This window comes from Nymphalis io, chromosome 16, assembly GCF_905147045.1.
Source record: "Nymphalis io chromosome 16, ilAglIoxx1.1, whole genome shotgun sequence".
NCBI lineage: Eukaryota > Metazoa > Arthropoda > Insecta > Lepidoptera > Nymphalidae > Nymphalis > Nymphalis io.
Window position 1 is genome coordinate 3,242,642 of NC_065903.1, and position 23,914 is coordinate 3,266,555.

Below are 23,914 nucleotides of genomic sequence, written 5' to 3' on the forward strand. Positions count from 1 at the left end.
GTAATGTTTAAGCAATGTAGGAATTAGTCATATCTTTATATAGTCATTTTGAATAGAGATTTTGCAACGTTTGCAGCAAATCAACCAATTTAAATAAAATTTGTCAGTTAATTAAATATTAAAAGAACAAGTCAGTCGAAAGGGTAATGTGATCCATTTACTAACTTTTCGAAAGTGAGCATTGCCATCAATAGATATATAATAGCTGTATATATATTCATATTGTTTTTTATATTAATATAAAATATGTACAAATGATGTATATATATATACTTACAAATTATCGGAATGTTCAAAGTTGCATTAGAAGCAACAGGCGACCTTATCGCACCGGTCTCTTCCAGACAAATTATAGGTGCCGGACCAGTTCTAAAATATGCGGAAAGGGACACATTAAATAAAGTAAATAAATAGTTTATTTTAAATACAAATAGCAATAAAATAACAATATAAAAAATATAAAACAATTAAGTATGCGAGTTAAATGTAATGCTATAAAATTGTACGTGAGAAGGGTTATAAGAAAAATCTTGGAGATTAAATTTCATATCACAAATTATCTTCTATATCTTTATATATATTAATTTTATTTATATAGTGTGGTGTACAGTACAGGTTTATGGACAGGCTTACAATAAAAGTAAAAGTAAAAAAAAGTAAAGCACCAGCCCAAATTAAAGTAAATAACCCACTGCAGAGTGAAGGTATTCTTTCACTTTAAGAAGAATGATTGGAAATTGTGGTAGAATTTCATCCGACAAATGCAGGCTTTCCTATTATGTTTTCCCCCACTGTGAAACACGAGGTGACTGAGATTTACTGGGCTCTGATGTAAATTGTCTGTAATTAAAAATAGTCTAAAGCTTAAAAGTTATTATAGAGAATATTATTAACGGTTATGTTGAATTACGTTTTAAAAAAATTCTTACTTTTTGTCAAAACGAATTGCTCTTTAACAATTAATATACCTAAATGTCGTTTGTTTGTTACCGTCACGGTTCTCATGAAATAATCTACCGAAAAAAAACAATTGCACCGGTCCTAATTATTCCGCTTTTAATACGGAAAATGGCATCTCCGGAACATTTCTCGTCTGGACTCATTTTAATTAAAAGCGAAAACAAAGTAGCGGAACGCGCCGGAAACGTTATACAAAAGAATAATTTTCCTCAAAACGATGGTGTAAATATTAAAGCGATTTATGATAAAATAAAAAAAAGGCTAAAATTTGTCAAAGAATTATAAGACACTTTATAATGCTACAACTTTAGAGTTTTTTTACCGCCTTAACTTTTATTATTGTTTTTGAAAAAATACTAATTTTGTTTTGAATTGTTTATTTATTTTAAGTAAAATAAGGTCTCTCGGCTTTACTTATAAACGTTGTCTAGCGGGAGATTAGTTAAACAAAGCTTGTCTTCCTTTTTTGAATGTCAAATCTATAACGAAAAAAGAGTGAAATCAGTGTTTACCTAAACAGTCGTCTAGCAACGGTTATACTAAGTTTAGTGAATACTTACAGTACTATGAAATTAATTTTTTATATAATAAAAGCATAATTAAAACAATATAAGCATGAATTGAGCCGCGATGCTCCAAGGGTTAGATCAGGTAAATCTTAAACACTGGTTCACTAGCTCAGACCCGGGCAAACACCACCGTTTTATTATGTACTCGATTTGTGTTTTTAATTCATCTCGTGCTCGGCGATGAAAGAAAGCATCGAAAACCTGCCAGAGTTGAATGAAATCTGCGACATGTTTATCCACCAACCCGTATATTAGCAGCATGATGGACTAAGCTCTAAATCTCCGCAAAAGTAGAAAAGACCTAAGCCCCACTCTGGGACACTCGGAAACTGTTACTTTACTTTTGACTTTACTAAGTAGGAATTATAGAGAGAAACATTTATAATAAGACTTTATAAAGAGACTTTCTCAAAATTTAGATTGTCCTTGATGGGACTTAAAATTATGAAGTCACTGAAACTTTTATAATGTCTATCCTTGCGGAACAGATCCGTCAGTCAGAAATGTAATTCTATACAATTTGCATAATAATGATAGACCAGTGACTGATGTTAGTCGGCGGTGATGGATAAATTGTATGAAATAATATTTTTCGACATAAGGACCTGCGGCGTGATTGATCAGCCTAACATAATAATTATGTCGACTTTTTTTAGTAATATAGACAGCTAGACTGACAAATAGGCTTTATGGTAAGTGATCATCACCTCACATAGAACTGGCATTTTAACTGTTACATCCTTTGTGCCTGTTACACTGGCTCACTCAAGCTGAAAACCAGAACACGACATTACTGAATATGTAGAGTGTAATATAAACTAACAATCGACGTCCGAATATTGACAGGATTTTCGCGTTATTTAGCTTACAATATCTTGAAATGTCTTCGCAACATGCGATCCCGTCTCATACTGTCCGACGCCCTAAATTACACCTACCTACATTTTTAACGCCTTCACACGAAACGACCATGTTTGCTCGCAAACCAATTTAGGTCTAATTCCTTTTTGCTAGGGGCTTAAATTGTTTGCGTATAACAAGCACGACAATGAGGGCTCGTGACTGTAATTAACATAATGGGTGGCGAGTAAATGTTTTTCCACCTTTATCTTTTCTTATTCTGTGGCGTTTACAAAGTAGGCGCTCCAAAGTGAGTGCAGTGGCCAGTTACGTAATAATAAATGGTAATTACTTCCACATTTCTACACCCGCTTCCTTCGCTTGACGTGGCCTGAGTGAAAAACGCTTTAGAAACAGCCGGTACGGATTCTTATGTTTGAAATTTTCAATATGTTGAACCTGATTGATAATACGATGTTGTATTATGCCAAGTCACGTACGAACTATTCGTAAAAAATGTGTGATAAATTTTGATAAACATTTCACATCATTTTGTTAGCTAGATTAGATAAATCAAAGTCGACTAAACCCTTTTTTTGATTGATTTAGGTTAGGTTGCAAAACGTAAATGCTTTTACATATTTATGTATAAATAACACCATTAATTACTTTTCGATAAGCTCAATATAAGACAACCACATAATTTATAAGTCCCGATTTATATATGTGTTAAGAGCCACTACTAGTGGAACGGTAATTCTAAAAGCATTAATTACATTATCATGAGTATAAAACTGGAAACGAATTATTTAACATATGTTTTCTAAGCATTGCTTCTCTCGAGCACCGTTTCAAGCAAAGGTTATATTATAATCCCAGTTTTCTCATTTACAATAGCAAACTAAGCGCATATTCAGAGCACGTCGACGAAGATGAAACTACAAGCTTGCAGCTTAAGAGATTCAGGTGTTAAAAATAACCCACACGTGTTTAGACAGACAATGTTCTTGCGTGATATTGCGGGTTAAGCGTTGATAAATTCAAGCGACAAACAAGATCTATTTCGTGTACGATGGGATATATAAGGTTTTACGAGAGCGAGTTAGGAATTATGTTCCGCTCAATCAAATGTGGTTCGATCACGTTGGTTAGATTGTCGGCCTGTTTTCACTGTGCGTTTTTGATATCGTTTTTTATTACTTTTCATTTTTATATAAAAACAATGATTCGGTCTATAATATTAAGAGTTTTTCACTGAGTATATATAACCTTTTATTTTACGGGAGCAGTGGGGGCGTATGTTGAGTTCGCCGGTGTCCAAGGCGCCGAGTGCGCCCCGAACATCGGAATACCCACTAAAAAACCAGCGGTACCCTTTCCGTATTAACGAGGAGCGCCACGGGATCGCTTTCGCACGCTACCGTGACACTCTGACGGAGTATATATAACGTGTACAACTGATTCATTACTCCAATCAATTCTATATAGTAAAACAAATCAGTATGAAAAAGAGTACGAGTTGCATTCGATCCTATAATTACTAAAAATGATATTCTTACGATTTAATATCAAAGTATAAATAATACCTTACTCTGTAAGACTTTCGAAAGTCAAAAAAATTTTAAATTGGGATTTCCCGTTGCGTATTTTCGTAGTACCTTCAAGTTTAAGTATTTACAGATGAACGAGTCGAATTGACGACATGTACTCCACAAATTGGTCCAATAACTCGAATGCACTTATTCCGTAGATTTACAATGTTTCTAGAGTATCAAAAACAATCCTGAATTATCTTCCAATCTAAAAAATTATTATTATAATTAAATTATAAAAAAAAGGCAAAGAAATACTAAACCTCTTGAACCTAAGAAATTATATGATCAGCCCCGGTTTTATGCTTAGACCTACAAGGCATCGGCCTAAGAGCCCCGTCAGCCAAGAGGCCCCACCCGGCCGAAAATAATATAATATAACTCTAACCGCTTCGGAATGGGAGTCTTAAATGTCAAAGAGCCAAGAACCTTGGATTTCTAAGTACGGGCCTGTATGTCATAAAATATACTGAAATACTATAATTATTTATTATATATCAGGTGCTAATACTACTTACATAAATGGCTGTGGTTTAATCGATTCATTTTGTTTACAGTGAGGAGAGTTGCACCGCAGTTCTCTATCCCCCCTCCCCCGCGCACCGAAGTAATGCTCGGAGGGAATCTCACGCTGAAATGTGTAGCCTTCGGATCGCCCATGCCCACCGTCAAGTGGAGAAAAGGTAAAGAAATTTAGTTAATTTGAAGCATACGAGTATCTACATATATATGTATAATACAAATATATCTATACTAATAAAAGAGAAGCCTTTTTTTGTAATGCTCAACTGAAAAAAAATTACTTAACCAATATACATAAAACTTATACCAGAAAATGTAGTGCGTTTTAGAGGTTTTAGTATAATTTGTTATTATTTTATAAGTAGCTGTGCTTCGCTGTTTCACCCGCTTTAAAAGATTACTGATGTCACAAACTCGAATTTCATGTTCTTGTATTTATTTATTTAATTTGTCTAGTATATAATACAAGTTATGTACATATCTATGTTTATTTGATATTTATAGGAATTATTGTCCGTGATTATAATGTTTGTGCTGACTAATGATATTTATAATATGAAAATACAAGAACTATAATACGATCAAATTTAAAACGCGGTATTCAAACTCAGCCGTGCTATTTTGTGAGATACGTGAATTTAAGATATAATAAATTACTTCCTTACTTATAAATTCTGCCTATCGGCCGTTTAGTTAAAAACTGATTTCTCTCTTTCTGTCATATTGATTTGATATTCGAAAGAAGAAGACACAGCATTGTTTAACTAATCAGCAATTAAAGAACGTTTATAAGTAAAGCCGTTATTTTTTAGTCAATATCGCTGTCAATATTGACTTAAATATATTATATTAAAATTATATATAATAATGTATTCTTTATATAAATAAGATGTAAGGTTTTTAATTTAAGACTTTTAATATATTTGTATCTACGTTTTGAAAAGGTCTGACGAAATGGCTCACCTCGGAAGACAATCCGCCGCTAGGACTGAACACGCTCAAACTAGAAGATATCAGAGAATCAGCCAATTACACTTGCGAAGCGGCCAGCGTGCTCGGCGTGATAGAAACAACGGCTGAAGTCAAAGTACAATGTAAGTGTCATGTTAATAATATATAATGTATATATATATATTTATGTATTTCTATGTTCGTAATGTATATAATAAGTAATGTATTATTTTGTCTGCCCTTTAAAATCGGATGAATTACGATTTTTTTTGTTTTCTTTAAAATATTATTAAAAACATGTTGATAAAGATTTTTTCTCGTAAGTTTTTACATTACATATGGACGACGTCGATACTAACGTAACGTTATTTATGGAGACGCTTTTGAATTACGCCTCGTAGATAATTCTACAGCCTGTAAGTAGACCAAAACGTTTCTTGAGTTTGGAACCGGATATGTAACGTAATAGCTTTGTTCTGTAGTGATATTACAGATTTTATATATGTTTTTTTAATACTGTAACCGCCATTGTAAATTTTTTTTCACATTTTGTTTGACTTAGTCGAGTGCAGTATTACACATGTCGTGATGGCCAGTTGACTACTCGAATACAAAAAATGAATAATACACAACGCGATTATATAATATTACAGACTTGTAAAGGTAGATTAAATATAAGTACAGCATAATTAAACGTAATTTATATGTGAATTAGTCGTGAAAATTAACAATAACTCATTGAAATATTTCGAGGAATTTCACGTTAAAATATTATGGGAACATTTTGACATATGTATGTTGAATTCGACATAATAAAGCGATTTATATTTAGTATTGTAGAATTACAAATTTACAGAAAGTAAGCTCATATATACATCTGTTTATGAATTATCTAATTATTTTATTTTTATCGAAAATAGATAGGTAAACTGCTAAATAACCTGAAAGTAAGTCGTCACAAACGCCAGATATTGACGCTATAAGAAATTCCTTACATCGCCAATGTGCCACCAACCTTGGAAAGAGATTGTGTCAGGATTTTGATGTAAACTATTAATTTAATTGACAAATCATAACTTGATTTGAAAAAAAAAAACGAAAAAAAAATATTAACGAAGAACTCTTGCCAGAATATTTTAATTTGATTTGTGAAGAGTAGACAGAGCCCGGACTTGGATATAGTTCCGATAAATCAATTATTCCAAGACTGTCTGAAGAGATAATGGGCTAAGTCGACGCTGCGTAAATAGTCGGCGGTATTGAATTATTTACTAACTTCGTGCATCTTCAACTATGCATTCTTGTCTCCGCCCTTTTAATGTGCAAACTCTTAAATAACGTAACATTTGCAAGACTTTTGTTTTTATTGCTTGCTCGAATACAGCCTCTAATTTGGTTATTTAAAAATCTTTTCAGTTTGAACGAAAAATTGTAATTTTTTTTTATTATATCTCATTATATAACAAAGGCCTAATTATTATTATTTGTTGTTTTTTAATATTTTATAAAATTTTAATGACTGCCTAAAGGAATGTTGAGATTTTTATTTTGTTTAAGCCTGTTTTGATATAATTTATATAATTATAAAATATAAAAATTTAACGATATTATTCCCGCCTCGAGGGCGGTTGAGATATTCGCCCCTTTATCGAAAGTCCCCCAGCGTCTATAGAAAATGGAAACATTGTTTGGTCAATCATTATACCGTCATATAATATAAGTTTAAAATGACTGCCCTGTTGGTCTAGACCAACTGCTAGCTAGTGGCTAGTTTATAATGTCGAGGTCCTGATTCGCCGATTTGGGTCAGTAAAAATATTGTTTTTTCTATCTCTGAATTCCAAGTTAACACTCGCATTACCGTCCCATAGTATTATGAAAGTGAAGAAATAGAGCACTTGTGTTGTGCGCACATACTTGTGCACTATATGTCATGTGCGCTTGACTAATTATCTTGAGAATAGCCACCGTCCTAATTTTGTCAATAAGGCGTTTTAGTGACCTATTATCGTCATTGTATCGTCAATGCGCCGCGAATCATGATACGAAATGGACAATTTTACGTAATGTACGGGATGTGATATCCCTTATGTCTGTAATTAGACTGACTAGCTTTACTTTCAAACTGAAACACCAATATAAAGTATTGATATTTAACAGTAGAATAAATTATGAGCGTGAGTATTGATTGTAACAACTAGACGGACGCTCACAATGAAAACAATATTTAACATGGAATAGGACTGAAAACTTTCTAATTGCTGCCGTTTCCCTTTTAAATGTACTGAAGATCTTTATGTTTTATATCAACCATTTATATTACTTAACCAAAAACCTTATCCTCTATCGGCTGCCATCGAGCTTGTATAAGATGAGTAACTGAATCAAATTACGCTCATAATTTCTAAGAATAAATGATGCTAATTTATGATAATAACTTTAGGGGTAAGACTCGAGCCGACGCAAAGACGGATAGATCGTCGATTTTATTATTTAAATCGCAGATTTGCTGCTTGGTCTGATAAGAATTTTTAAGACAAAGGCATAAAAGTATGCATCCTTGTTAATCAATGCGCTTTTTTTTAACTAAATACTTTTCTATGAAACAGGTGGACGGAAGGGGAAATGAGCTCCCTGATGGTAAACATTGCCACTGTAAGAAATATTAACCATCCCCTACATTGACAATGCGCCACCGACCTTGGCAACTAAGGTGTTATGTCTTGTGCCTGTAAACACTGGCTCATTTACTCTTCAAACAGGAAAACAATAATACTAAGTATTAGTATTATTGTTTTCCTGTTCTAGTAGCTATTTGGCGGTAGAATTTTAAAAGATTGGGTGGTACCTACCTAGTCGGGTTTGCACGAAACCCTACCACTAAGTAAAAGTTTTTATTAACTTTAATATTAACAGCGATTGTACAACTTAGTAAAGCGTGTTAAAAATCGGATGTTGCTTTATCGAGGGGTGGACCGTCACGTACACACATCAATTTGTCGTGACTCTGCGCCCTTTATTCAAGATCCTGTCGTCGGGGGTAGTGAAAAAAACGGACTCGGTTTTTGAGCTTTACAAAATTATCTAAATAAAAATCGGGCTATATCTGTTTATCGATGTTCGATTCATAATATAATATAATAATAATAATAAATGATTTTTTTTAAACATTTATTTTTATATAACTTGATGCCAATAATGTTTTGTATAAAATTATAATAACCATTTATCAATATTAACTTAGCTCGTTGAATTCAGTTTGAAAACACTCCTTTCAAAAGGATAAAAGCCCATTATTAATCATTGAGACGGTAACAGGCCGTAAAAGATGATGATGAGAAAAATTAAAAAGATAATTTTAAATAAATATAACACTAAGAAATAAATCAGTTTGTCTTAAATTGTACTTTTGAAAATTATCCAATTATACCACATAATATTTATTTTTAAAATATAATAAATTAATATTTATTAAAGCTTTAATAAATATTAAGCTTTAATAATATATATATATATATATATATATATATATATATATATATATATATATATATATATATATATATATATATATATATATTAAAGCATATATATATATATATATATATATATATGCTTTAATAATACAACACATGCGCATTGAGGATTTGTGAAAATCAATTTGATAAATTGCAGTAAGTCGCAGACATCCATTATGAGTTAGTGCTATAATTCATAATTGAAAGGACTCCAAAGTTGCGGGAAGCCCCGGAGACAAACGAATGTCAGCTTGATTAATGATTAATTATTGTTACTCGGCCCATTTTCTCGATATTACTCGAAGGGATTAAGGGCTAGATTTTGAAATATTTAGCCTTTGGGCCGCTTGTTCAAAGTTTAGAACAACTTTGCTCCGGTACATATTTTCGGGTATATTTTAGATTTAGATTATGAACAATTGAACTACTTAAATTTACCAAAACAGACCGGGATTAAAGAGACATCAATTATTAACAATATTACATTCGACAACGTGACAAATATCAATTATAATAAGCTTAAGTTTGTACTAATTAGTAAGTTAACTAGAAAAATCTCTACCATATTATTTATTGAAGTTTCTATAGAAAAAAAATATATGAAACTTATTTGTTAAGCATTGCCTGGACCACCGACTGAAGTTCGAGCATCAGAAATAACGGCGACAACTGTTCGACTAGCGTGGACTTACAGTGGCCCTGAGGAACCCCAATATTACGTCATCCAGTACAAACCTAAATACGCTAATCAGGTATGTGATCATTATCCGTTAAAAATAGAATATCTATTTTTTATTTTAAGGCGGACGAGCATATAGGCTCCCTGATAGTAAGTGGTCACCAAACGCTGACATTTCTTACAATGCCAATGTCTAAGGAGACATTGGCATTGTAAGAAATGTCAACAATCGCTTACATAGCCAATGCGCCACCAACCTTTGGAACTAAGATTTTATGTCCCTTGCGCCTGTAATTACACTGGCTCACTCACCCTTCAAACCGGAACACAACAATATCAAGTACTGCTGTTATGCGGTAGAATATCTGATGAGTGGGTGGTACCTACCCAGACGAACTTGCACAAAGCCCTACCACCAGTAAAAATTTCATACGGATGAACTCGTTAAAATCAATTAATAAAATGCTATTTAAAATTCTTGTTGTAAACTTTTGAACCATAGGTTCATATGTTTTAAAAATAATCCATTCCGAATTTAAATTTTTAATTCGTCCCATACAGGCATTTAGTGAGATATCAGGAGTTATCACACAATACTATTCAGTAACAAATCTGTCTCCGTACACTGAGTATGAAATGTATGTGATTGCTGTTAATAACATCGGTAGAGGCCCGCCATCGGCACCAAGGGTTTTTACTACAGGAGAAACTGGTATGTAGAGTAGTTAACGTAGCTATTTTAATATTAAAGCATGTTATATATTTAATATATTATTAATAATGTGTCTGTGTATCATAATTTCTTATATGGTAAAATCACAGCTGTCACGGTTATTAAATATTTTATAATGTAATTGAATTTTCATATCGAATATTTTCTTCCTTTTTTATAAGATCTTCGAGTAAACTCTTTTTAATCATTCCATCGTAACATCTATCATTCGCTTGTTTCGATTTAATTATATTATCGCTTACGATTTCGAATACATAAGTAATTGTTTTGATTGCTTTGAATTCGGTAAATAGGTTTTGTTTTCTTGCGCTGGTTCCTCAGTTTTATTAAGGTTATTTTGATCGTTTTTTCATGCGAACGCATTAACGCGACGTAACCAATCAACCAATCGCCGCCGCTTCGTGTAAGTTCGCTTTTGAATGGATTTTTATTGAGATTTGTTTCATTTGCACATTTTTTTATTGTTTTTGTTTTAATAGATTTTAGTCGTAGTGCGCGTTTTTATTTTTCTATTCATGCACCATTCCTTTATGTTATTGAATAAATTGATACCTATAGATGGTTCACGTCTTTACCCGTTTCTGCTAAAGCACCGTGTGATAAATGTTTAAATCATTTTCACTCTTCGTTTAACTAATAGTATGTTTTTCCTTCCAGTGGATTCCCTTTATGGAGGTGCAAGTAAGTAAATATATGATAAAAGCTTACTATGATTTTATTATAAAAATATGTAATGTATTTGATGATACTCAAAAGGAAGAAAATTCTTTTTGAGCATAAAGTAAGGGAAAATTTATTATGTGATCGCTAGACAAACATAATATTCTTAATGGTTCTAGGAGCAATGAGTGTACTCACCAAACTTGAGATTTACATAATTCCTACTGTAACATGACTAAGGAGACCAATGTACTGAATCCATTAACAAATTAGATGCGATGACCAGGACGAAGCCTAAACCAAATACACGGTTAAATATTCATAAAGTCCCTTTTATGATCTATTACGTAAAATATTATTATACCAAACCAAATATTTTATTTTATTCGACGAGCCAGTTGGCGTGGTTGGTAGATACTTGCCTTTCACGCCGAAGGTTGTGGGTTCGATTCCCACCCAGGACAGACATTTGTGTGCATGAACATGTCTGTTTGTCTTGAGTCTGGATGTAATTATCTATATAAGTATGTATTTACAAAAGAAAAGTAGTATATGTAGTATATCAGTTGTCTGGTTTCCATAGCACAAGCTTTGTACAAGCTTAATTTGGGATCAGATGGCCGTGTGTGAAAAAATGTCCCAGGATATTATTATTATATTATTAATTATGTTGAATATTCAATATTTTTCTATTATTCTTACATACTTAAAACTTTGCTTTGAATTATATTTTCTTTTTATAAAAATAATTTTAACTTCAACGAAATGAACAATTCTTGTATTAATTTATTAATTTGAACAATATTACGCCAATAATGTAACCAATGTCTCATCTTGCGAAGATATTTTAATTTTATTATATTCTCTTTCTCTTATCTTCTATTGTGTATTACAATGTTCCCGTTTCTTTTCCTAGAAGCTATCACATCTAATTTACTGACATGAAATATTAAATTCGACTTGTCCCGCCTTAAATTACGCGCGGTGTCACAAGACAGACAATAAAAATGGCGCTTGATGAGATGGTAATGAAAACGTCGCTACAGGCGAATAAAATTGTTGCCACTTGCTTTTTTTTCTCCTGTGAAATTCTCTTTACGTTTCTAATAAAAGAAAGTTTTTGAGCCGGCGACCCGAGTTCTGGTCTCAACGAGATTATTGCGTTTTAATATAACAACGCTTTCCAACTTTTATTTGTTTCGTTCTTAGTAAGTATTATAAACATCGAACGAAATCTCTCATTGAGTGATGCTCTGCTTTCTCGTACCGGGACGCGATTACGAATACTTTTAAGAAAATTCATCGTGTTCTGTTATTGTCCCATTTCTCGTTGTTGTTGTGTTCCTTTTGTAAATGTACTCGATTGTGACGAAACGGACCTGACTTAATTCGATATTGCGCTGTTTGAGAATTATTATGGTTATTACAGCGGGCTTTTAAATTCCGAATCAAATATTGGAGGACAACATATTTCATTTTTGTTCGCTCTTTTCAATTATTAAGATAGGATTGTGTGGAATTGTTATTGTGTATTTGTTTTTATGCTTATAATCAATAATACGTGGTACGTATCAATAAATTGGTTTAAAAGATTTATTATCTGTTATCTGAATTTTATAGTTTGTATTTACAAAAGAAAAGTAGTATATGTAGTATATCAGTTGTCTGGTTTCCATAGTACAAGCTTTGCTTAGTTTGGGATCAGATGGCCGTGTGTGAATAATGTTCCAGGATTTTATTAGTATTATACTGAGTTTTTGTCGGTTATTCTCGATAGTATATTTCACTGTTTTTTTTTTATGTAGTCGTGTTATAAAGGACAGTTTAAAATTGCCTACACGAATAAAGTATATTTTGGGTTTGATTTTGCTACGACTTTGTAATGTATGAATACTGAATCTGCCTCAAAGAACTCATCAATTTGTAGAGCTGCAAGTTTGTAGACGCGAATTTCTAGGAAATCATTAAAGTTCTATGTATTTGACTTAAAGCGACGTTGCATTAAAATGTCAAACATGGTTCTATTTGATTTCAATTTGTGTAATTTTACTAACACTATTATCATTCTAACATCATGATGGCTTGTATACTGTTGTATGGAAAAAAATCTTTACTCTTCTTATTTTATACTTAATAACGCCTTAGCACGTATCATTCGGAATTGCTAAAAATTTTCAAAAATCTTTCAGCCAGTCAGTTATTTTATATATATATATATATATATAGATTGATGCTCTTCATATAAACTTCGTTAATAGTTTATTTTCTCTGAGAAAATTCACACTTCTTAGCGCTCTTAATAATAAAAATATTATGCTTATTAGTATAATATTTTTTATAATGTCATTACAAATTACAAACATAAGCAAAAAAAAAAAACTTTTTTCTGCAATCATTCTAAATTGGAAAAAAGTATGTATACACTTGGTGAACTTTAGTTTATTCAGTGTCTACATAATACATACTTGGAAGAAGCATATAATTTAACATTTCCTTTCAGAACCTGGGTCAGCGCCGAGAAATGTCCAAGTTCGACCTCTGAGCTCCAGCACAATGGTGATTCAATGGGATGAACCGGAGACGCCTAACGGTCAAGTAACGGTATGACATTACATTAACTAGCCACCCCTAAAGTTTCAAATTATTTTGTTAATAAAATTTGTTTCTTGGGAAACAGAGTTGGATATTGGTTTATAAGACGTCTACTTAATATATACAACATATATATAACAGTAATTACTGTGTTATATCAAGCAAATATACAGTACAGTAACAGCCTGTTATTGTCCCACTGCTGGGCTAAGGCCTCCTCTCCCTTTTGAGGAGAAGGTAGAAGCAAATATGTGGTAGTAGAATTAAAATTGATTTTTGAATGAATTCCGATTAACGATAACTTAAAAGCAAACAATTTAATGGAAAAACATCGAAGTTTTTAGTCAATATAGTATTGATATGCCTTACTGTAATCACTCGAAAAGTAAGTAAAGTAACAACCTGGGAATGTTCCACTGCTAAGTTAAGGCCTCCTCGCCTTTTTCGAGGAGAAGGATTGGAGCTTATTCCACCACGTTGCTCCAATGTGGGTTGTGTATTCTACACATGTAGCAGAATTTCAATGAAATTAAACACATGCAGGTTTTCTCATGACGTTTTCAGTCACCGTCAAGCGCGAGATGAATTATAAACACAAATTAAGCACATGAAAAATCAGTGGTGCTTGCCCACGATCATCGGTTAAGATTCACGCTTTCACTCGTTCACTCGTATAATGATGTATGTGACGTCATTATGAAATTAAATTGTTTGATTTTGTTTTCAGGGGTACAAAATTTATTACACCTCAGATCCGTCTCAACTTTTGCAATCTTGGCACTCCCAAATGGTAAGTTAAACTTCCAGAAGGCAATTAGTCTATATAGTATACCAACATAGTTGTATTACTAGCCGATATTCTTGAGTATGTTATAATTTCTGCTTAATTTCGTAATTTTAAATTCGGAACATATTTTTTTTTAATTAAGTTTCTAAACATAACACAAGGCACATGTGCAGAAAAAAACGAAGATGCAGTACATGAAATTATGTTACTGGCCCGATGTCTACGGCTGTCAATACACAGACGCAAAGTAATTGTAGGTTGTAAGAATAACGGTTTATGTATGTATTATATATATTATGTATATATATATATATATATATATATATATATATATATATAAACGGAACGAACAAAAAGAACTAAGACTTGAATTTTTTTCCAAAATGGCAGTCGATCCGTTATCGTTTCCCCAAAAACGATCCTTTATATGCATAAATAATATATGTATTACATACGTATTATACGGAAGGAAAAAACACCAAATGATGACTTACGATAGTAAAATTTATGTTGCAATTGGAACGGACAAAATAATGATCCGGTTTTTTTTCAATGGAGCAATCGGTATCGCTGCAGTCGCTTTGTTGCATTCGCGCCTATCTTGAATGCGAGCAGCGTTACACTTTTATGTATTTATTTTATTATTTATTATACATATATATATATTTTATTCAATTTAGGATACACATCAGTTTCAAGTGCTAAAATTTAGTTTTGGTTATCAAATGATACTGTTAATAGTATCGTGAATGCCCAATTGATTTCTTAAAACATCCTTCTTTTGCGATTATCAAAGATTCCCAATATTGCTTAAAATATAACTAAACTATGAAACTAAGCTATGAAAACTATATAGATATATTTTTGACGATATAAACTTTTATTATTGCATTTTATTAAATTATTTCAATAAACCAACAAAATACCTTCCAAAGAATGAAAGAATTAGTCTTTTAGTTCGATTCTGTAATTTAGAAGAATGATTTTAAAGGGTATATTAATAAGTGTCCGGCGGATAAAACCGTTACCATGTCAGTGATTTCAATCTCTATACAGATGGACAATAATCACCTGACAACAATCAGCGAGCTGACCCCTCACACGGTGTACACAATACGCGTGCAAGCCTTCACGTCCGTCGGTCCCGGACCAATATCCGCCCCTGTACAAGTTAAAACCCAACAAGGTACGTATCCGGTACTTGAAATTGCCAACATTATGTAATATTCTATTCACTATTTATTATTTGAACTATTCTTTAAGAACAGATTCGAAAATCACCGCAGAAAACGGTCGTGAAATGTCAGAATGTGATATGCGATATTGACCATAATAATTTGTCGACTTTTCACTGGTGGGTAATGAAATGAGTTCTCACAGAATTTCACTGCAGATAACACTAAGTACACATGTTGCTGGTATTTTTTTTTTTAATAATTTTCCACCTAATAAACTAGAAGCATATATTAAAACTTACTTTAATAGACAAAGTACATTCCGTAAGTAATATATTAATGATAATGTCAAATCTATAAAACGTTTAATTTAATCAAATATTTTTATCACAGAAAAATAAATTGACTGATATTTATTGACTTGATAATTATTTTTTACGAGCCAGTTATATTTAAAAATACATATTTTAAAACAATGTATGCCAAAAATTGCGTATTTTCGAAGTATTTGTAATTTATTTTTCAACTAAACGTGAGAACAATAGTCCAAGGAGTTACGGTCTTAACTACAACAACAGGGATTCGTTAACCTTTCTGTAAAATAAAATAACCCTATCAATTTATAAATGTATTTTATACATAGGTGTACCCTCTCAACCTTCAAACCTCGTGGCAGTCGAAGCCGGTGAAACATCAGTGACTCTCTCGTGGAGAAGGCCAGCTCATGCTGGAGACAATATAGTTTCCTATGAGCTGTATTGGAACGATACATACGCTAAGGAACACCACAGGAAGTAAGTCGGTATATAGTTGTATCTGGAGATTGAGTTTTAGTGTTTATTTTACACGGTAGTACGATATTTAAATAGGAAACTATAACCTCGTGGCTTAATCTATGATTTGACTGCCTCGTTGGTCTTGTGGCAAGATATAAAGTTGCAGATTCCGAGGTCCTGGATTCAAACCTCAAGTCGGCCCAATAAATTGTTATTGAGTTTTTATCTCGAAAATTCTCAGTATAGCAGCCCGGAGTTTGGAAGTTCTAAGTTTGTACACTCCCGTGCCTCCCGTGCGGAAAGCACGAAAAGCCATTGGTCCGGCGCCTAAACTCTTTCCGGTCGTATCAGATCACCGTCCTACTGGATTATGAGAGTGAGGGAATAGATGCTAAACCTAAAAGTTTGAAAGGTTCGAAAGTATACCACCCAGTGACCAATGATTAAATTGAAAACTATTAAACTTAGTATTGCTTCATTTATTAAAAAGTATGTATGTAAGTATGTGTTATTACAGGCACGAAGGACATGCATCTGAATACGAGTAACAATATTACATTTTCGAAGCTATTATAGCAGGCGAACTTCACTCGATAAGTTTGTTTTGCAATCGTATTAATAAAAACTAAAATTCACTATCTGTTTCGTCCTAAATAAATCATTTAAATTGAAGTGAATAAATAACATTTTGTATATCGTGGTCGTGCCTAGACGGATACCGATAACCGAGACGTACACCCTGAACGGGCTGTACCCCAACACGCTGTACTACATCTGGCTGGCGGCGCGCTCGCAGCGCGGCGAGGGCGCCACCACGCCGCCCATCGCCGTGCGCACCAAGCAGTACGGTACGTGCGGCGGAGCGAGCTCGTGCGGGGAGGGGCCTTGCTGTATTCGAAATATAATGGACCGTATTATACTCCCTCCGCTCGTTCCAGCCATTATGTGTTTAAGTGGAATTTCAATGTTTGAAATTGAATTTCATAACCTTAGAGGGATATTCGCGAACAGTAAAGCCTCGTCCCGCTCGACGCGATTTGAATATGAGAGAAAGTAATGTGTGAGTTTTTCAGGTAATTCGTAATGTAATATTTCACATAAAAGCACCTGCCCGGCACGCTGCCAGTAATATACAGCACAAGCACCAAGTTTTATATCACGATAATATGTGTTTTGTATTTGTAAATTCGTCGAATGGGGTAACGTGTACGCATCGGCGTAGGACTCGATTGGCTCGAACGTTTAGAAGAATTACGTCGAATGCGTACACTGTACTCGTAACTCTAGTAGCTTTATGTTGTTCGTATATTTTATATCCGACGAGGCACCGCCTCGAGTGACCTTTTATTTTTTTTATTATTTTTTACATACAACTGCCACGACACGAACAACATCGAACGTAACTTTGATAATATCACTATTCCATTTTGTGAACAAACACATCGATTCTAAAAACGCGCTTGTAATGCTGTTCGTGCCGTAATAGAACATAATGATCACAATTTTCTTCCGACAGGAGAAAGTGTGACGGATGACGCATAGAGATGTATGGGCGAGCGGATCCTACAATCACACCACACTAATTTGTGCATGCTCGACTTTATTTTGACGACTCGCGTCGTTTTTGTTTTTCATTATAATTTTTGGGCACATTTCATTTATTTTTTTGGTTTAACAAATGGCATTCAGTGATTGCATCGGGTTCGGTTAGGGTTGCCGGGGAGCGCGACATCATACTTCACAGGTGCTCAGGTCATGGAATGTTCCCCCCCTTTACGAATTGAGCTTGTTTAGTTCCCGGAGCACCCCCGATGAATGTGACTGCCGTGGCTGTATCTCCTACCGCCATTCGGGTGTCATGGCAGCCCCCGCCGGCCGAGCAGGCAAATGGACGGATCGCCTACTACAAACTTCTTTGCGTGGAATCCGGGAGGGGAGATTCGGAGGCCACAGTGGTGAAACTGAACCAGACGAGCTTCGTACTGGACGAGTTGCGTCGCTGGACGGAGTACCGCATATGGGTACTGGCGGGCACCAGCGTTGGCGATGGACCCGCTTCGTACCCGGTCACCGTCCGCACTCACGAAGACGGTACGTTTCGATACAACACTACTCATTTAACTAATATGCTCAATTTTATGATTAACTACATTTGACCGTCAAGATAAAAAAATACAATTATAAACATATGTGAAAGTTAAATATTCGGTACCACAGATTTATTTCAATAAGTTTCTACATAAAATTGAGCCAAAATATTCATTGGAAATAAAAGCTATTAATGATGAAATACCTAACAAATGATGAAATGTGAGAGGTTCAGTATTGGCCAAAAGTTAAACGAAAAACTTTCAAAAATAATAAATATTATAAATAATAGTAATAAATTTGAATTCGAACCGCTGACATTTCATTTCTACTCATACAATAATCAACCATGATAATGATTCTCATTTTAATAAAACAATTGTTGTGTTAAAGCCGGAGCTATGGAGGGTGGTATAATAAATTCTACAAATTCATTCGTATTGAAAAGTATTAATGTGAAAGTTGAAAATTGCACACTTAATTATGAATGATTTTGTAGCAATGATTTAATCAGAAACGATAGAATGGATATAATTTAGCGTGTTAAATGAATTTACGTAAATAATTGTAAGCAATTTCGCACCTCAGAATAGTCGCAAATTATTTCCGTTCCCGTCGTAATAATCTTGATATGCAAATGTTTGTTCATTCTAAATTGTTGGTGGGACCCTTTTAATAAATTACAATTCCGCAAATAATTAACTTCGTATTTGATTTACGAAATAGATTTTATAACCAAGTTTACTAATATCATTCTTTTCTTTTGTTCCCTTTCTATGAGCATATAGCAGGATTCTAAACAAGGAGGTTAAATCTCGTAACCAAGTTTTAATATGCTTGCCGATGAATTTAACTGTATTATTATTATTTTGTCATTCGATTTCACTGTATATTTGTCGTTATTAAAAGCGGCATAGAGTTGATATTTCCACTCACTTGTCACATGTAATGATTTTTTCATTCGATGACGCGTCTCATTGACACGTCATTATTTCGCTAAAGATGGCACTCACTGAAATGCAAAGTTATATTGCACCTGGTATAGTGTCGACGGCACCGTTATATATTGATTTTGACGCACAGTTGTTAAGTATTTAGCAATATACACAATTTTGCATGCTTTCTTTAACGACACAGCACCATTTTTCGTTCAGTTGATTTCACTGGGCACCCGATAGGTTTGTCTTGTGGAACACATTTACACATTTTTTCAATTCGATATATTGATTTGTGTGAAGCAAGAATAGCACTTTTAGGAGCACTCAGCACCACTAGCGACGACACAAGGTGAGAGAGCGAGTGCGTGGCATAACATGGAATGACTAGACGACCTACTGAGACCCATGAACCAGTATTGCGATGCACAAGCCGATACGTCGGAGCACAGCAATTCAGAGGGCATTTACGGACGACCGCTAGTTTACATTTCAGCTCCGAAGTGATCTCATGCAATTCAAACGGTCGGTCAAATTTTAATTTATCATTTTACATAATACCTTCCTTACTGTCTCTTTGAAACGTACGGCCTTTGCATCGCAAAATTACGAAACGTTCGAATCACGTTTCTAAGTGGGTCCGTGGTCATTCAGCCCGACACGCACCACGGCCCGAGCGCCGCATTTGAATACCAATACCGTCCTACACGACACGCGCGCATGCTATACTACTCACAACTATCTCTACTCAATACTCTCCGACTATACTCTTAGCGTAAAAGCAGCGGATAAAACTGACAATGATCCTGAGGATCCTCTCTCATTACTTGGTCACACCCGAAAAGAATCCAAAGGATCAGATCCGCTATGCTCTGCACCTATATACCCCAACTGCTCAGCTCGGTCTAGACTACGCGCTATTTCTACTTCTTTCCCTCTGTCTCTATCTATCTGACTTACTGTAAAGCTAAAACTTCTCGCCAGTAGACGTTTCTCTTTTCCTCTCTCTTCTGTATACTCTATCAAACTATCGTCGTGCATGCACACTAGAATATATTGTGACATACAGACTACTACGCCTAACGTACGCTAATGCCTTTGACGAGGAAAGAACAGAATCGAAGGGACGCTACTCGACAGTTCAGCTACAGATCATATAAATATATATCTAATTTTATACTGAACAGTTTTCGAAGATATACAGCCAACGGACAATGACACAGACACCTTCACAAAACATCACTGTGGATAGCAACACAAGGTACAATGGATCACACACACAGCAGCAGGTGGCGCTCAATGAAAACAAGACAACACAGATGAGCACACACACATAGACCGGCGCCGTCGCCCTAATCAATACATGTGCGTGTGAGTGAACCGCCTACGTCAAGGGATATAAAAACGGCCCCTTACGTGCCTTGTCTTCTACTGCTCACTAAAGTCTTCAAAACGTTGAATATTTTTATAATACGAGATTCGTCTTTACTAATGCAACGTACGAGAAAATTTACGCCCCATGCGAGAAATAAATTTATATTCCCAGTCGTGTCATGTACATGTGAGCAGAAAAAGGCGATGCACGCGAGCATAGACCGACACCGACGTCCCAAGCGGCTTAACCCAAATGCGCCTCCTAAAGAGCTCAAAATACACGAGGAAGTGAAATAAGAGTATCCCCTATTTGCCGACAAGCGTTCTACTCGTAATCTCTCACTTAGTAGTTCCGTTCGCCCTGCAATGTTCGCACAATTTGTCTTAAATGTATTTGAATGCGTTTTTCTCTTTTTTCTCTCGTCACTGACTTTGTATGGGCCGCTGGTAACCCGTACAGCTATCAAGAGTGAGTATAAATTACTATAGTGCTTGTATTTATGTGCGTTTGTGCTTGTGCCTAAGCTTTATGTAGTTTGTTCTTCCTAGCACAATTATCTGTAAACCTGTTTAAAACAATCTGCAAGCGGTAAAAATATTTCAAGGACGCATGTTTTTGTGTCTGTCTGATAACTAAGATTTGGTGTGTTCTCCTACTTAAAAACGTGGCACTGAGTCTTACTTGCAACCTTTGATCCCTTGCAGAGTGTGTTACGATACATACTGTTTAGAATAGCAATGCTGCCTCTGATTATAATCTTTATAGATGACTTACTAAATGTTAATTCTTTGTAAAGCTTGACGATTTTAGTTGATCTAACGATGTGGATTGGAAGGTAATCGATTTTAATTGGTTTGGAAGATGTGAAAGGGCGTAAAATTTATTTTGATCAGTGTGTGTTGGTATTCAAATGCCCGATCGAGATGCTGAGCGGCGGAATACGTCGCGACCGAAATACTCTATCAGCATGACCGACGGGGACTACCGACCGCACATCATGAACTCTTTTTTTTACTGATAAAATTTCGCAATGCTTACCGATAAGCCTTCGAAGCTTTATTCCAATTTAGCCCTTTAAACGTTAAGCTTAAGGTAGTTTTCTAGCACGCTCCCTTAGATGCTGATAGGGCATTTAGGTCTGAATTCGGAAATGTACGGCTCAAACTTTTCTAACATATTCCTTGTATGCTCACAGTGCCCGGAGAACCTCAAGAAGTTAAAGTGAACGCCATCAATTCGACGTCTATTCATGTGACGTGGAAGCCGCCTCCGGAAAAAGAGAAAAACGGTATCATAAGAGGTTATCACGTTCACGTGCAAGAAGTGAGAGAAGAGGTAAGAATGTAATGATTATCGCAGGCCTATACAATAGTTCTTAATCGTGCAGGATATTCGTAAGACTTTTTGGAAAGGTTGACTTTTTCAAAACACGCAGGTTTTCTCAGAATGTTTCTCTTTTTAGGCGAAAATTATATATTTATTTTTTAACCAAAGTTTTCGATATCGTTATCAATATTATAAAGGAAAATATGAGTTAGTTTGTGTAATGACTTGCCCCTACTTCACACGCGCGGGTATGAAATCTAGTATTTCCTCTACAATTAGTACTTAAATGGCTTAATCCACAGAAAGGTGTTCCTTACTTTGGACTATAGAGGAGTATTTAAAGTTTATATAATGAATAAATCATTATTTGAATACTATCTTAGCGCTTTTTTCCTGTTAATGCTTTAAAGAAAGTTGATATGTCCGAGTTCAGTTAATGTAAAATGCCGTGATGTGTCTAATAATTTTAGCTAATACTTACTTTTTTTTTGTTCGTGTATTAAAACATTTACATTATACTAAGAAAATTTACTGAAAAAGGGGCTACTTACATAAGATTACTTAAAAACACTCCTCTACCAGATAGCTAAATTAATTAGAGGCTATATACAAAATTTTAGGTATAAAACAAAAAAGTACCAAGAATATAGTTGGGTATTTATTCAATTATACTATAATTACACTTTATAATTATAATGCACATGTATGTCTCTAATTATAACTGCCTACTTCATGTATTGACTATCCACTGAAGCTGCTGATCTCGAGATCTTCTTCTTGGGTTTTTCTGTCAATAAATTCTAAGTATACTGTGTGTTTGATACTTGCCAGTATTTAGACTCCTTTATATCTGAAAGCTATGTCGATAGAGTCCTGCGCATGAATTATTCCGGTCGTGCTGGATTGCCGTTGCATCGGATTATAAGACAGAATAGAGAATGTACTTGTGTTTGCGCACACTTCTACAATATAACATATTCTACATAGCGAACTATTATTTCTATTTAGAATGACTGCCGTAAAATCAGATATGGTATCTGAAGTATCAAGCTAAAAATTGGGACGTTTGTGTCACTTTAAATTAACAGTATAATGTTTTGTATTAACTATATAAATAAATACGTGTAAACAAAACAATCTTTGCTATTTCTTTGCGTTACAGGTACACAAACACGATGATGGTTTTATTTATATAGAAAATTACAATATTCAACACAGTATAATAATTATATTGCTTATCGTTAAGAATCTCTCAACGAGAACACATAGAAACATATGCATAAGTACTATCCGTTTATTTTGAGAAGGCCTACATCGGCCGTTACAAAATAATGTTATGCTGTTGACACTGTTATTTTTATTGTAACCAAATTGTAATTGTGTAAATTGGTTTAAAACTGTTTATGTTAAATGTTAACATATTTGATAGTATGGTAACATACATTTATTAATATTAATAAGGAAGAACAGAATAATGGCTTCAATTTAATAACAACGGCTTAAAAGAAAATCTTTTTATTGAGTTTAGTTACGTACAGTATCTGCTATCATAGACAATAGACAGAAAAACAAGAGGCAATACACATTTTCATGATAAAAAGATCGTATTTTTAAACAATTATATGTTAGAAAGCGTTGCGATCCGTACAAAACGGGTCTGTCACTAGACAAATTCGGTGCGTAGAAGCGCGGCGGGAGGTTACGGCCATCTCTAAGTGAACGGCTATATCATAGCAATAGCCATCTTATTCTAATATAGAATATTTACATACTTCTTCTTTTTATTTTATTACAATCAGAGTATATTATACGTATTTACAAAGTATTGATAAAATG

At 34.2% G+C, this 23,914-nt stretch overlaps 1 protein-coding gene across 4 annotated transcripts in view; it reads left to right on the forward strand.

Annotated features, from left to right (window-relative positions):
• LOC126774447 (tyrosine-protein phosphatase Lar) overlaps positions 1–23,914 on the forward strand; it is a 387,053-nt gene that overhangs the window by 352,969 nt on the left and 10,170 nt on the right. Inside the window, exons 8-19 of one of the 4 annotated variants that reach the window (XM_050495984.1) lie at positions 4,519–4,644; positions 5,428–5,577; positions 9,571–9,704; positions 10,193–10,343; positions 11,022–11,045; positions 13,525–13,625; positions 14,344–14,406; positions 15,460–15,589; positions 16,222–16,372; positions 17,066–17,202; positions 18,149–18,445; positions 21,948–22,087. In XM_050495984.1, coding sequence (XP_050351941.1) covers positions 4,519–4,644; positions 5,428–5,577; positions 9,571–9,704; positions 10,193–10,343; positions 11,022–11,045; positions 13,525–13,625; positions 14,344–14,406; positions 15,460–15,589; positions 16,222–16,372; positions 17,066–17,202; positions 18,149–18,445; positions 21,948–22,087 — 1,604 coding nt within the window. The remainder of the gene's footprint in view (positions 1–4,518; positions 4,645–5,427; positions 5,578–9,570; positions 9,705–10,192; positions 10,344–11,021; positions 11,046–13,524; positions 13,626–14,343; positions 14,407–15,459; positions 15,590–16,221; positions 16,373–17,065; positions 17,203–18,148; positions 18,446–21,947; positions 22,088–23,914) is intronic. The other 3 variants (XM_050495986.1, XM_050495985.1, XM_050495987.1) reach the window with 3 other exon arrangements.